At 38.5% G+C, this 13,696-nt stretch overlaps 1 protein-coding gene across 3 annotated transcripts; it reads right to left on the minus strand.

Moving 5' to 3' along the window:
• Positions 1-130: 130 nt before the first annotated feature.
• LOC142141188 (inhibin beta B chain-like) lies at positions 131-10,199 on the minus strand. Of its 3 annotated transcripts, none has more exons than XM_075199383.1 (3): positions 10,128-10,199; positions 9,258-9,611; positions 131-2,207 (listed from the first exon to the last, which is right to left on the minus strand). In XM_075199383.1, exons 1-3 carry the CDS (start codon positions 10,192-10,194, stop codon positions 1,480-1,482), a joined length of 1,149 nt encoding a protein of 382 aa, XP_075055484.1. In that variant the 5' UTR covers positions 10,195-10,199; the 3' UTR covers positions 131-1,479. The 3 variants fall into 3 exon arrangements, with proteins under 3 accessions (XP_075055484.1, XP_075055485.1, XP_075055486.1); XM_075199384.1 differs by having other exon boundaries at positions 10,158-10,198; XM_075199385.1 differs by lacking the exon at positions 10,128-10,199 and adding an exon at positions 9,956-10,069.
• Positions 10,200-13,696: the final 3,497 nt, after the last annotated feature.

A 13,696-nucleotide genomic window follows, 5' to 3' on the forward strand; every position in this document is an offset into this window, starting at 1 on the left:
GCAAAAGCAATTTGTGCGGCTGATTTGTATGCAAAGTATTTGCATATTAGGACTGATGCTTGTTCTCAAGAAGAGGGTTATCAGACCCTGATGAATCACAACTCTAACGAAAAATTAGCAAATCAATCTCTTCTTACCAGTAACCAAAGTGATTTATGTTAAAGAAACACACCTCATATTTAAAGGGGATTACACGTTAAAGTTTTTTGCTCTACAAACAAATGGAAGTCTGTGTAAATCAAGTTGCAAAAATAGGGGCACTGAAGAAGATTTTGGACTGCAGTTTTGCTTGTCATAAATAATTATGTGCGTGTGCTACTAAAATAAAAAAAAATTACAAGGCACTAAGAACATTTATATGTCGTACTGTCAAACTACATTTTTGAATAATCCATGTTTGTTTCAGAAATTCTAATGTTTTTTAAAAAAACAGTGTTTACTTGGTTCATTTGCTTATGATATGCAACCACTATAGGATACAAATGATTTACTACTATGTGTCAGATGTTTTGTATACACGAAGTGCAAATGTCCCTACTGTTTGTATGCCTAGATAATTGTAAAAATAGGATTGTCTGCAAAGAGAGATTTTTATAGGTAATGATGAAATCAGTATTATTTGAATGTTTGTTAGCCCCATCTTTATTTTATGTTGCTTCAACTAAATATTTAAAAGGTAATATTACTTTATTTTGTAGGATGAATACAATAATATGTACATTCACATATGTATTATTTTAGCCATGTATGTACAGTATTTATGTTTTATTTATTTGATATGTTTTTGCCACTCCCTACAATTGTGTTTGCTGTGAAAGAACTCTAAAAAGGACATGAAAACAATGAAATAGTTAAATGGCTTCATGATTTGATATGTTCAGTAGGTAAAATATCTTGATAAAAAGGTAACGTTCTAATTGAATAAGTTACAGTCTAGCTGAATAATTTAAAGGGAAAGTATTACTAGTAACATTTTAAGGGAAGAAGACTTGTAGGGTGACATAAGGGCCCAGCGTCTCAACTACAAGGTTCCAATAGGACTTCATTTTCCTAGAATCAATTCTTTCACTGAACTGTACTGGCCTTTTTTTAGATTTCCGATTTTTCACCTAGATCAAATCTTTGTAACTCGTTCACTTAACTGAAATACGTTGTGCCATATAGGTGTCTAGTTTTCATTTTCATCATCAGTTGCCCTATTTATCTGAATTATCCTGTTAGCGATGTCTAAATTCAAATTTTCATCATCTACATCCACCTTTCTATCAATGGAGGGAGGAAATTTAAAAGGAAAAATATAATTCCCTTCTAGTTATTTCTAATTCAATAATAGGTAAAAAAAAAAATCTGACTTTGTTTACTTATTGGTCTTTTTTTTGCCTGCTCTTTGTGGATGCCCCCTCTAATGCAACTGTTATTCTTTAATAGAGTGGAGACCGATTGAGCGTGCAAGTGAGTGTAAGAAATTGAGAGTCGACATTAGGTGCAGCCGCAGCTTTCCACTATCATATCAGGAACATCTGCCTTGACAATGGTATTGTGTATATCAAAGTAGAGAAAAGACAGAGGCCTTCGTTTGGTTGGAATACAACACAGGCTTAGATTAGAATATACATTGTTTGCCTTTATGAGGCTAAAGATAGCTGTATGACTAGATGCTGCGATTCCTGGGGCTCTGGCCAGGTGAACAGGACACCTTCCTTCACATAGATTCATGTAATAACCCTTTGGACTAATTATCCAGTCATTCCAGCCAATGTCTTTAAAATCAATGTAAAACTTCTTCAGACAGCAAATATCTATGTCACCAGTGCATTCAGTGATGTGCCTCCGAATTCGAGAGTCCTCCTGTTTGTTGCGCAATTTCAGAGCTAGAAATGGGCGATGGACTTGACTAATATTGTCCATTTTTAGTGGATTCTGACAATTCAGACACCTGAGTTCTATGTATATAGATTCTTCCTCCTCGCCAAGAGTTTTTCCGCTGAGCATAGGTAGAGGGACCATATACCAACCACCACTTAAAGCTTTCGCCTGCACTGTGCCTTTGATTGAATGGTCCTTGGGCAGGAATTTACAAGTTACTGAAATGGTTATCTTGTTGCGGAATGCTGTTTTCAGATAGAGCCAGACATGTGCTTGGTGTATCTCCTCACTTTTTTCTTTCTCAGTAGACAGCCGGAAGTGAAGAACACCCTTAGAGTTATCTGCACATAAAACAATTCATTATTATTATTATTATCAACATTTATTTATATAGTGCCAGCATATTCCATAGCACTTTACAATTAGGGGAAAAAAATACAGTAATAAAACAAGACTGAGTATTATAAACAGAGAAGTAAGAGGGCCCTGCTTGCAAGCTTACCATATATAGGACAATTCACACCCTGCACTCATGGGGTGGGCCCATTGCTACCTGTTGCCTTTTAGCAACGATATGGAGGCTCCCCCATAAACACACAGCACTGTCCAAGCCTATCAGTGATTGAGAGCTACTGCATCATGTAAAGGAGGTAGAAGCAGAGAAACTACATGGGATTCCTATGTGTATTTAAGGTAAAGATGGGCGGGCTAAGTTCCCCGAGATCCAAACCCGCCCGAACTTCAGGTATCCGAGTACCGAGCCGAGTAGGAATTGAAAACGAGACAAAACGCTGTCGGATCTCGGAGCTCGGTTCTCGCGATGTTTCAAATGCATAAATATCCGCCTCCACAGCAATCCAGCACCATTTGACAGAGGGAGAGAGAACAGGATTAGAGCAGGGAGAGAACAGTTATTACAGCACTTATTACAGCAGGAAGAGAGCAGTTATTAGAGCAGGAAGAGAGGAGTATAAAGGAGGCATTTTTGCAAACATTACAAACTGTTTGGGATGTCATATTCTCTCCTAAAGAAACTATTTTCTGCCTGCAGAATTAGTAATATACCAGCATAATTTCTTTCTGAATTTGCACTACAAGTGACATATTGCCCTGTTCCAAAAAATCTATTTTCTGGTGCTGAAATTATTAGATACCAGCACTATATTTTTCTGAATTTGCACTACAAGTGTTTGGGGTGTGACATATTCCCCTGATCTAAAAAAGCTATTTTCTGGTATTGAAATTATTAGATACCAGCACTATATATTTCTGAATTTCCAATACAAGTGCTTGGGGTGTGAGATATTCCACTTCTTTGAAAAAATCTATTTTCTGATGTTGAAATTATTATTATATACCAGCAGTATATATTTCTGAATTTGCATTACAAGTGCTTGGGGTGTGAGATATTCCCTGTTGTAAAAAAATCTATTTTCTGGTATTGAAATTATTATATACCAGCACTATATATTTTTGAATTTGCACTACAAGTGTTTGGGGTGTCAGATATTCCCCTGGTTTCCCACAACAGTTTGACATCTGGGCTGGTTTGAAAGATTTTACCAAAAAACGTGTGACCTTGCCCATAACTCCATCCAATCCTACTATTAACATGCAAAGGATGGTGGAGGATTATTTTCAAGAGTTAATTGATATGGAAATGTCAGACAGTCCCTTTCCATACTGGGAAGAAAAACAAGCCATTTGGAAACCCATGTACAAACTTGCTTTACAATACTTAAGCTGCCCACCCTCCAGTGTGTACTCTGAAAGAGTATTCAGCAGAGTCGGGAACCTTGTCAGTGATCGACGTAGGAGGTTACTTCCGAAAAATGTGGAAAAGATGATGTTCATCAAAATGAACTGCATCTTCCACCAGGAAGGCCTTTACCATCAAAGACATCCAAGTACTGCCAGTTTTCTAATGGCGGATTCCAGCGGAGATTAATTAATAGTCTGTGATGATGATGTGCACACTAATGAGGGTGAGGATGATGCTGAAGATAATGACTACAACATCTTTTCAAAACTTTCACTATAAGAGTAGGGTGTAATCTACCCCCAAAGAGAAAAGGGACTTGGGGCATTTCTATTTAACGTACAGTCTTTGCAGGCTGCTGTTTTGTCAATTTCACTATAGACACCAAACTGCCTTTTTTGCTATGAATTTCGATCGCTCTTTTTAGTGCGTTGTCTGGCACCCTGGATTGGTGTGTGTCTGATAAAAGCACACATCCCGGGGGGGTCAGCGCTCATGGACATTTATTAGCTGTAGATTTACCTCACTTATCCAAGAAAAGGGTGAAGCACTAAATTATGTTATTTTAGGCCAAAAAAATTAAATTTTTTAAAAAATTGCAAAACAAAACCAAACAAAACCAAAACTAAAACACGCAAGGGCGGTTTTGCCAAAACCAAAACACGAAGGTAATCCAGATCCAAAACCAAAACCAAAACACGGGGGTCAGTGACCATCTCTAATTTAAGGTAAGTAATTGGGGGTGGAACGAAAGAATGATTGTGAGGAAAGGAAAGAATTTGGTGAGAGGTTAATCATGGTGGGTTGGCTGACGGGAACAAATTAAAGGGTTAATGATAGTGGTACAAGGCATGTGCAAAGGGAAGGGGTTTCTGTACATGAGGAAGGATCTATGCAGTTGAAAGTATGTGCATGGTGACTGGCAATAAGGAAAGGTTTCTGCAATGAGATGTCTAAAAACAAAGTGTATAGCAATTGGTAGTCTGTGTAAAGAGGCTGGCAACGAGGAGTTTGTGTGGGTGCTCGGTGCAAAGTCTATCTCAATTAGAGATGCTTGGGCTCGGTTTTCTGAAAACTAAGCCCACCCGAACTTAGGGGATCCGACCCGGCTCGGTACTTTCGCGCATCCTCGGGCAGCAAGGTGGCTAAGTGGTTAGCACTTCTGCCTCACAGCGCTGAGGTCTTGAGTTCAATTCCCGACCATGGCCTTATCTGTGTGGAGTTTGTATGTTCTCCCCGTGTTTGCGTGGGTTTCCTCCGCGTGCTCCAGTTTTCTCCCACACTCCAAAAATATACTAGTAGGTTAATTGGCTGTTATCAAAATTGACCCTAGTCTCTGTCTGTCTGTGTGTATGTTAGGGAATTTAGACTGTAAGCTCCAATGGGGCAGGGACTGATGTGAATGAGTTGTCTGTACAGCGCTGCGGAATCAGTGGCGCTATATAAATAAATGGGGATGATGATGATGATGATTTGAATCCAGGCAAAACGTCATTGTTGCGTTGTTGGATCTCACAGGTTTTGGATTCCATAAGTACCTCCCTCCCCAGGAGAGCCAGCGCCATTGCTCACACAGAAACAGGGGTAGCAGTGTTCTTGTCACTCTCCATTCTCCAGGGACATTTCTCAGTGCCATTGCTCACACAGAAACAGGATGGGTAGCAGTGTTCTTGTCACTCTCCATTCTCCAGGGACATTTCTCAGTGCCATTGCTCATACAGAAACAGGAGGGGTAGCAGTGTTCTTGTCACTTGACAAAAATTGACTGGAAATGACTGGAAATTAATGTTACTAAGGTTAATAATAATGTAGAAACAAAAAAGAGCCAAATTATGTGATTTTAGGAAGAAAAAAAAATAGGGATTTTAGAAAAAAATAGGGATCCAAAACCAAAACACACGAGGACGGTTTTGCCAAAACCAAAACACGAAGTTAATCCAAAACCAAAACCAAAACACAGGGGGGTCAGTGAGCATCTCTATTCTCAATGGACAATCTGTGCAGGGGAGGGGACTTTGCACAAACTCCATTGTCAGTCACTTTACAGTAATTGGTATGTGGTCTGTGCAAACTGGCTGTTAATTGTGTTTGTGCATTAGGACAATTGATGGAACTATCAGGGAACAGTGCTACTAATATGCAGGTACATGGATGATTTATAGATTAGGGCCCAGATATCTGTCCTGCCAGTTTGGTCTTAATCTAACTTATTCTAGCTCTATACTGTAATCACACAATGGAGTATTACTTTTAATGTATTTTACACAGTTGCATAAAATGTGCTAAAGGAGCATATTGATGTAATGGACCTATGCGAGTTAGGTGTGTTGTAGTAAATAAAAATTATCTGCACATCCAAGCCTGAGCCATTAAGGAGAGTAAGGCAACGAAAAAGGAGTAAATCTCATCCTGGACAAACCATGTTACAATGCAAGAGGTACAAATTAGTTTATTATTTTGCACATAAAGAAAATACTGGCTGTTTTTTCATTAGCTCACAAATACATGATAGCTTTATTTTATACTGAAATTTAAAGTTGACCTAGGACATGCCCCCAAATATAAATCTGTTCCGACATTTTAAATGTACCTCCCCCTCTAATGCAACATGGTTTTGCTAAGGTGCAAAGTTACTCCTTTTTTTTTTGTGCTTTGCTCTCCTTATTGACTCAGGCTCCCAATGTTTATAAGGGTGCTGTTTGAAGACAACTGGGTAATTAATTCATAGGCTGGCTTCATATATTCCCCCTGTCACGAGCCGTGGCGGTACTCACAGCCGCCGCGGCTCGCTTCCTGTGCCCTCTGGCGTCACGGCCGTCACCTTGACGACCGGGACGTCATTTCCAGTTCCTGCCCTGGCCGTTGCCTCTTCTCCTCTGTCGCTGCGTCCCGGCGGTACTGGTAACCGGGCGCATGCGAGCAAAATAACACAGCCTGTGGGCTGATTAATTTAATTATTACTGGGGGCTGTGTGAGACTCAGAGCTAGGCTCTGATTGGTGGCCTTTGGTATTTAGGGCAGTGAGGTCTGCAGCCTCACTGCCGGTTATAGCTTCCTGTTGCCAGTTGCTGACCTGCTGCGTTCCCAGTTCTGTCCTGTGGATATTACGATCGGATTGCCTGTGTATGACCCCTTGCCTGGATTTGGACCCTGCCTGTGTTTCTTGTGACCTTGACCTTCCTGCCTGTATTTGGACCTTGCTACCGTGCCTGTGACCCTTGACCTCGGCTTGTGTATTGGATTCCCTGTCTGCTGCTGGCCCTCGACCCTTGCTTGGACTTCACTCCGCTTTCCTGGATTCTCCCTAGTCGGTACGCACTTCACGACCCTCTGCTAGTCTGCGGCCAAGTCTGTCCCCACCACTAGGGGCTCCAGTGAACACCTGACTGGCAGAGCAGACTCCGGGTTGTGCTGTACCAGCTAGAGGGGTTCCTAACACCCCCCACTATCTCTATGATCATTCTGTCTACATTTTATATAGTGTGGCACAAGCATATAAACCTGAGGCTTACCTAATAAACTGGTCACTAAGTATGACCTTTTGCAACATTTATTTTGTCTGAGGCCCAATATGACCTTACATCAGTAGGATAAAGGTGACAAGAGAGGTTTGTACTTGTTATATCATAGTATAGGTATTGGGCAGAGACTTATATGAAGGATTGAACATTCTATGTAAAGTTTTATGTAATATGTTGGTGCTATGTACATAAAGGTTAATAAACATTGCAAACTGTAGGGGAACATGTTTATAAGTGACTCAGTGCAGTTTTAGTTTTTACTATACCTTTCTTTCCATTTCTGCAATTTATATACAATGTATAATTGATCATAAAAAAAATAGATAACTAAACTGCATGATAAAAGTTTACAAATAGAAATTGAGTAAAATACTGTCATCTCTGAGTGGATGTCATAAGGCACTTAGCTATATAATAATACTAAATATAAATGAAAGTGAAAAATGTACTTCGATTTGTGTGATTTTGTGGGGTTAGGCGTAATTTTATACTCTAATTTTATATACATTTAAGGGAGTTTTTCATTCAGGGTCTTTTGGGTGAATCCTTAAGGGTATTTAGGCAACATTTACCCAGCGCCAAATTGGCATTGCCTTTTTGTATAATAATACTATATACAACCGCACACAAATGTTATAAATCAGTAACCATAAACCTCTACCGATATTATACATAAGGAACGTCTTGTGTTTTGGGGCCATACTGCAAAGTATTTTAAAAAATATATTTCTAGATGGTGGTCATTGCACAACAACGGCTATGAATAACATGTTGGTGGTCCAGTAAAGGGAATGTTTCTACTGCACTGCCGTTTCTTATACGACTCTTTAAATATACAGTAGGTTCCCTACTATCTCTATGGACAGTCTCTGCAATATACAGAATGGCAAAAGCACAATAAACCTAGGATTTACATAATAAACTGGTCACTAAGTGTAAAATTTTCTATCATTTATTTTGTCTGAGGCCCTAAATGATCTTACATCCCCAGGGTAAATATAAGAAGGGAGGTTTGTACTTGCTATATCGTATGCTAGATATTGAAAATTACTCTCTTAAAGCTACCTGGATATCTTATCTACATAAATTGCATATACATAATTATATTGTCTATATTGGACTATATTAGTTACCATGACATCTGCAGGTAGATTGTTCAATACTTGCATTTTTATGTTATCATGTAGCCATCCCTCTAACTTCAAATGATATGACGCATGAAGATACTTTACATTATAAACACTTCAACTGCCTCTACTGTGAAAATGTTAGAACCTCCAATTGTTACTCAACGGTCATTAAGTTTTTCTTGCAAGTACGAGAGGTCAAGCAGGAAATTAGCGTGGGCCATATGAGTACTACTTGTTAGAGATATACAAATGACTTCAAGTATTCTACAGTCACATGTGAACCATTGCTCAGATATAGATGTTGTTTTACGAATCTAGTGCAACCATTACAATGCTTTTCCGGTCATTGGAAGGACTTATTTCCACTTATTCTAAAAACGCCAAGAGCATACATGTTGAAATTCCTTTCTTGGGTTCTTTGCTGGAGTTCACTGACTGTATTCAAAATTTCAGCCAAGTGAGTGGGTACTTCAACCAAGGTAGGGCTATTGAAAATGATTTCTAATCTACCGCATTTCTTCTGCGATACATAATATATACAAAACCAAAACATCACTCTTCTTCTATTTAAACTTCAATCATGAACTTTATTAACATAACCTTCACCAAAACCCTGTTCTGCAGAATGATTACTGTATATGTCAATGGAGTTGTTGTAGTTAAAATTGGGACCCAAAAGCACACATACACCATTTCCACATACCATAAGGCTCCGGAAGCCTTGTGGTGCCTAACAAATAAAGGATAATACCTATACGATTACGTTATATAAATACATGGCAAAATGTTATACATAAAGCAATAACAATTTTTGTCATGAAATATGTAATACCTTATATGTAATGTGTTCTATTTTCACACAGTGTTAGCATATAATACCGTAATGAGCAGATAGGCATTATGGAAACTTCATTGGGGCATACACTGCTACAGACATAAAGAATTATTCACTTCTTGTTCATCAAAAAAAACCTCACATACCTATTTCAGCAAAACTGATGATTTCATGGTTTTGATTAAAATCCAAATTGTCGTCCCCTCCACCATCCTCTCTTGGCAACTCTACTGAATGGTCCTCATCTAACTTAATGTTCAATCGTTGCAAAGCCTGTGCCAGATTCTCCCTGGGCATCGTGTGTGAAATGTTTGGCCGCTGACGCAAGTGAAGTTTGTTCAGAATGTTCTGCTTGGCCACTTCCAGAAGTATTTCTTTCTCAGTCTGAGCTTGCATAGGTTGGCTGAAAGCTCTGCATGATGAACAGGATACGTCTGCCAGCGAAGTCTGCATGGCAACCAGTAAAAGAGGTAAAACAATTTGGACTGTCATGGTGTTATCTGCAGAGAAGAAAACAAGTCATGGAAAGTGTAGCACATGTCCCCATATATCCAACATAAAAACAGTTAAAAACCACACTACTGTGATTTCTTCACAAGATATAAGACATTGACAGGTAGACAGAAAAACATGTCATAGTAAAATAAAGAGACTATGCTAGATTTCAGTCAATGTGGCATAAAACTGAAATGAAGTCCCACATTGTTTGATCTGTTATTATATAAATCCCATATCTCTAAATCTATGAGAATTTTGAGAGGTATACTAGTAAGCATTAGGAATCAGTTGTTTGGTTCATGACTAGCTAAATGTAAATAGTGAAGAAATATAAAAAAAAACCCACTCAGTTTTGGAGATCTGGAGCTGACGGCTGCTTTACTCTGCTCTGTACTCTGACAGTGCCGTTCTTTGAAAATGGGAGAAATCAAAATTCAAAAGTGCAAAGTTTTCTATTATTTTAGCTTTGGGGGTTTTTTTCACCACATACAACAAAAATAAACAGAAGTCACACGTACAGCAACAGCAAATATACACATTACTCTGACCTCGGGAGGCTGCAAGGAACAAATTAACCTTTTGCATACTGTGTCAGTAGTACTCTGGTAACAAAAAGAAAAAACCTTGCAAATTAAGGGTTTGTGTCATGACAGTGTACAAATTGCAGGTTCCTATGTTTGCCTTTGTTAATGATTGCAAGGATTTTTTGATAACAACTCACCCCTTAAGAGTCTCCTAGGGGCAGAAGGCATTTTCCATCTTAATGACCAAATCGATTTGCAAATATTTTTTTGTGGAGGCAATGTAGAGAAAGTGACACAGGGTGCTTTGGTCGGTGGAAGTCATATTGCCAACGGTGAAAATAATGCCGGAAACATGTCTGACACGAAAATCCTGAAAGTGTAATACTGACATGCATAAAATACCTAACAGTTTAAATACAGACATGGACAAAACCTCAAAAATCCATATACCCACATGGATTAAACCCCATCACGGATAAAATACGGACAGTGAGACTGCTGACAGTGAGATTGCTCACATTCACACTGCCAGCATTAAATGGCAAAGAGCGGGTCCACGAGAGTATTTCTTTGGCTTTTTTTTTTCTTTTTCATTTGAAATATTTTTATATTATTTGGGCTTTTTTTTTTTTTTTTTTAAACACTGGTTTTACTTTTTTGGGGGAGAAAATATCACTTTGGATTAAAAGCTTACAAGACTGGTCCGTTAACAAGAAAGAAGAATAGAACTGGTAAGTAGGATTGTTTTTTTTTATTTTAAAAATTTAGTGGTATTATTTAAATTTGAGTTTGTGGGACTACATGGCTCAGTGGGCCTGGGTGTCAGGGCAAGCTGGCATTAGTGATTTTTCAAGTGCCAGCATGCTCGTGCTGCCATGGGTATGCTGGTGCTTTTAGTTCTACAAGTACCAGCATGCCTAGACTGTTAATCATACTTGTAGAAAAGAATTGACTGCACCAGGTATACCATTAGACCTCCTTCACTTATGTAAATATCCCTTACACCATTAATGCGGTGTGATTGACTAATAAGGAGGGGTGCACCCGGTCATAGAGTTTTAGTAACCTTTATTTAGTAACGAAGAAAAAAGATGACCAATTGGGGCACTCTTTTAATGGGTGTAAACATATATACTGTTATTGTATTTATATGTATATGAAAGATGTAATAAAAACAAACTTTATTCATATCTGATTAAAAACAATTGCCAAATAGCGAAATATTAAAAAATGATGATTGAGACACACATGAATATAAGTACAAATTCAGTTAAGATAGACACAATTTAAATGTCTAGCCGCGATGCTACTCTTATATCTTGAGATTTGTTTAATTACATTCTTAAATAGATCCACCTTATTTTAATGGTTTAGAGCCCCTGACCAAATTCTTATGCTATGTATAGCCCCTAATTCTGCATCTGTGCAATAGGTTCCTTAAGCATGTAATCTAACACAGAATTATATGAATTCCAATTGACCCTCAAGAATCTATTCTAGGGGGTTTATAAAGTTGATTGTCCTCTAATAAGGAACTGAATACAATTGGACCTATAAGAATATTGACTGAACCTATCTTAGCTCCACTCCCTTAAGTAGTACCACTATAAAAGGACATAAGGAGCGTGGGTAAGGATTACCTAATGCTATATAGGATTATCCAGATTGCATTGTCTATATAAGATGATTAGCGCTTATACAGGTAAGTGTCAACTAATACCCTCAGAGACGTGTGACCGCTATTACTAATCCCTGATAGATAAGCTATTTATAGTGCTAAGAGGCTTATAAAAAATGACATAGATGGCTCAGGAGTTTAACATGAGTAGCGAGCGCGGCGTCCGCCTTGTCAAAGCTACTAGCGAAACGCGTGGATCTATTTAAGAATGTAATTAAACAAATTTCAAGATATAAGAGTAGCATCGCGGCTAGACATTTAAATTGTGTCTATCTTAACTGAATTTGTACTTATATTCATGTGTGTCTCAATCATCATTTTTTAATATTTCGCTATTTGGCAATTGTTTTTAATCAGATATGAATAAAGTTTGTTTTTATTACATCTTTCATATACATATAAATACAATAACAGTATATATGTTTACACCCATTAAAAGAGTGCCCCAATTGGTCATCTTTTTTCTTCGTTACTAAATAAATGTTAATCATACTTGCCTACTCTCCCGGACTCCTGGAAGATTGGGCAACCTCCCGGAAATGTGTGGAGATGGGGCTTAATGAGACATAATTAAGTCCCGCCCCTGCTATTCAATGCCATGAATTTTGACTTTTCTATAGTAGGGGGCAGGGCTATGGTGACGCAACAGCGTCACTATGCTCCTATACACTTGTCACATGACCTGTCCTCTGGGAATTTCTCACAGTATATTCAGCACTGTGGAAACCTTGTGGCGCCTTATAAATAAATAATAATAATAATAATAATAATAATAATAATAATAATAATAATAATAATAATATTGTCATTGCTAATCTATCAATTTACCCACATTTGATTCCCAATTGAGACCAGCTGGCAAGTATCTTTACATCTCTGAGCTGTATCAGTTGTTCCTATGTGAGGAATAAATGTATCAGTTGTTCCTAATATTGAAACAACTGATACAGCTCAGAGATGCTGTAGAGGTTCTGCCCATTAACACGCTTACCGCTGGAAACCTAACAGTGTCAAATGTATCAAAATGTTTCTCACGAATCAGAGAATGCAGAGGTTACAGGTATTTCTATAAAAACTAGCATATCCTAATTGTATCGAAAATATATATCATATTTTGCTTTCTATTTCTTTGCTGATCATATTACCTCTTTTCCACCTATCCCTTCTCTCCGTCCACTCACTTTGTCCTTTATTGCTATCACATCACCTCATTTCTAACTTCTAGCTGCCTTTCTTTCTCAGTCATAATTTATTATGTTTTTTTGCTCCTCTCTTCCTTCTGCCCTCTCCCTCTTTCGCTTCCCTTGTCCAACCTTCCAATATTCTTCCCCATCTTCCTTTCCTGTGCTTCTGCCTGCCTCATTTTTCTCTCCCGCTGCACTTTCTCTGCATTCTCTCTCTGTCAGTCGCTACACTGGCTCCATATGGCCTACGGAAATAAATTTAAACTCTTCATCCTCACCTACGAGGCCCCCTACATCTCCAACCTCACATCTACCGACACTCCTTCCCACTCCGTCTGGTCAGGCAATGTCCGACATGTCACTATCATACTGATTTCCTCTTCCCAATCACTTTGCCTGGGCTGCTCCTTTACTGTGGAATGATCTCCTGCACCCTATCAGATTAGCCTCTTCTCTCCAAGGCTTTAAGCATGCCCTTAAAACTCATATTTTTTACTGAAACATATGAGACTTCCTTTTAACTCCTTTGCCTCTACTATCACCTCCACTCCCCCATATGGTGCCACCCTATTTGTGTCTTCCCCTTCACTTTAGGAAATAAGCTCTCACAAGCAGGGCCTTCTTTCCTGGTGTTCTCATTCTGTTGCATCACCCTTTGTACCTCTAAGCCTGCTTCCCTAGCTTGTTTTCTTTATTTCATG

The sequence above is a fragment of the Mixophyes fleayi genome, chromosome 2, assembly GCF_038048845.1.
Source record: "Mixophyes fleayi isolate aMixFle1 chromosome 2, aMixFle1.hap1, whole genome shotgun sequence".
NCBI lineage: Eukaryota > Metazoa > Chordata > Amphibia > Anura > Limnodynastidae > Mixophyes > Mixophyes fleayi.

Excerpts from the sequence above, each read along its gene's own strand:
- LOC142141188 (XM_075199383.1), bottom strand. The coding sequence starts at position 10,194 with ATGCAAAAGGTTAATTTGTTCCTTGCAGCCTCCCGAGGTCAGAGTAAT. Across the intron at positions 9,612-10,127 it reads TGTGTATATTTGCTGTTGCT|ATAACACCATGACAGTCCAA; the intron begins GTACGTGTGACT and ends TCTTCTCTGCAG. Across the intron at positions 2,208-9,257 it reads CATCAGTTTTGCTGAAATAG|ATAACTCTAAGGGTGTTCTT; the intron begins GTATGTGAGGTT and ends TTTTATGTGCAG.